This window comes from Cynoglossus semilaevis, chromosome 12, assembly GCF_000523025.1.
Source record: "Cynoglossus semilaevis isolate Cse_v1.0 chromosome 12, Cse_v1.0, whole genome shotgun sequence".
NCBI lineage: Eukaryota > Metazoa > Chordata > Actinopteri > Pleuronectiformes > Cynoglossidae > Cynoglossus > Cynoglossus semilaevis.
The window spans coordinates 2008978-2010689 of record NC_024318.1 but is presented as its reverse complement, the minus strand read 5'-3'; the positions used below and the strand labels follow the sequence as shown (position 1 = coordinate 2010689).

The following is a 1712-nucleotide window of genomic DNA, read 5'->3' as shown; positions in this document are numbered from 1 at the left end:
TTCTTCTTCTTCTTCTTCTTCTTCTTCTTCTTCTTCTTCTTCTTCTTCTTCTTCTTCTTCTTGTTGTTGTTGAGGCTTTTCTTGATGAATCTGACCAAAGCAGATTCGCTTCATTCCCCGACTGTTGGGACATGATCACGTCGCCCTCGGCGTCTGTCCTGAGAAGTAGAGATTTTTGTGCAGCCGGGGAAAGCATCAGCAGCATCTGTAGCAGCAGCAGCAGCAGCAGCAGCGCCGTAACTCGGAATATCAGCGGCAGCAGCAACAACCGACCGTTTCTCCACTCCGCGCCCCCGTCTGATCCACTACGACAAGCCCAGCGTCTGCCCATTAAGGTCGTGAAAATGCTGACGGCACGGTCGGGACACATCCTGCACCCGGAGTATCTGCAGCCCCTGCCCTCCACCCCCATCAGCCCCATCGAGGTAAGAAGGACAGGGGTATTAACCTCCTCACGGTCTAAACTCTGCGACACTTCGGAGAATTTTACCCGGAACCCCGTGCCAAAGTGAGCCGGAGTGTGTGAAGCACTTCGGGGTTGAACCTTAACTCACTCTTTGTTGTTTATTTCTCCTCTGTTGATGTTTTGCTCCGCGGTGGAGCCGTGCGTAAAAACCCGCTTTTGGGAAAAATCCTGTGAAAATCCTGGAGTCTGTGAATATGTTTGTTAAAAAGAAGGAGATAAATCAGCAGCGTAAACATGTTTTATGTTTGTTTTTTTGTTACAGCTCGATGCCAAGAAGAGTCCCCTGGCTCTGCTGGCGCAGACCTGCTCACAGATCGGCAAACCGGACCCGCCGCCCTCCTCCAAACTCTCCTCCGTCACCTCGAACGGATCCAGCGAGAAGGAGTCCAAGTCGGGCCCCATCAAGCTCAGCGACATCGGCGTGGACGACAAGTCAAGCTTTAAACCCTACTCCAAGTCCGGGGACAAGAAGGACTCGTCGTCCTCGGGAGTCTCGGCCGCTGCTGCGGACAAGTCTGGTTTCCGAGTGCCGAGCGCCACCTGTCAGCCGTTCACGCCGCGGACGGGCAGCCCCAACTCCTGCACCTCGGCCTCCCCCATGCCGTCCGAGGGGAAGTGCGGGGACAGGGACGAAAAGAAAGACTGCTCGGATTCTCCTTGTGGAAAAAGTGGCTCCGGGGGCGCGGACGGATCCTCCGGGACCACCAGCCACAGCAGGATAAGCGTGAGTTGCGGTGGGATTAACGTGGAGGTGAACCAGCACCAGGAGACGACGCCCGGCTCCAAAGCCGCCTCGGAGTCCTCCGCCTCCGTCACCTCCGTCTCCTCCGCCTCCGTGCTCGGCTCTGGACTAGTGGCACCGGTTTCTCCCTACAAACCGGGACAGACTGTTTTTCCTTTGCCCCCCGCCGGGATGACGTACCCGGGGAGCCTGGCCGGGGCCTACGCCGGGTACCCGCAGCACTTCTTGCCCCACGGAGGCAGCCTGGTGAACGCGCAGCTGGCCACGTCGCTGGGCTGCAGTAAAGCCGGCTCCAGTCCTCTGGCCGGAGCCTCCCCCCCCTCCATCATGTCAGCCAGCCTGTGCAGAGACCCCTACTGCCTCAGCTACCACTGTGCCAGCCACCTGGCGGGCGCGGCCGGGGCGTCCTGTGGCGCACACGAGTCCGCGGCGGCGGCGGCGGCGGCTCTCAAGTCCAGCTACCCGCTGGGGTACCCGACTCACCCGCTGCGCGGCTAGCGACCC

At 59.5% G+C, this 1712-nt stretch overlaps 1 protein-coding gene and 1 long non-coding RNA gene across 9 annotated transcripts in view; one reads left to right on the top strand and one right to left on the bottom strand.

Annotated features, from left to right (window-relative positions):
- Positions 1–1712, bottom strand: part of LOC103386971 (uncharacterized) — a 27720-nt gene that overhangs the window by 7118 nt on the left and 18890 nt on the right. The window lies entirely within an intron of this gene.
- The window catches only part of LOC103386970 (zinc finger protein 503), a 6925-nt gene that overhangs the window by 1918 nt on the left and 3295 nt on the right, over positions 1–1712 (top strand). Inside the window, exons 2-3 of one of the 2 annotated variants that reach the window (XM_017037336.2) lie at positions 240–425; positions 729–1660. In XM_017037336.2, the coding sequence (XP_016892825.1) occupies positions 240–425; positions 729–1660 (1118 nt within the window). Of the gene's footprint in view, positions 1–42; positions 426–728; positions 1661–1712 lie in introns of those variants that run through there. The other variant, XM_008321424.2, reaches the window with a different exon arrangement.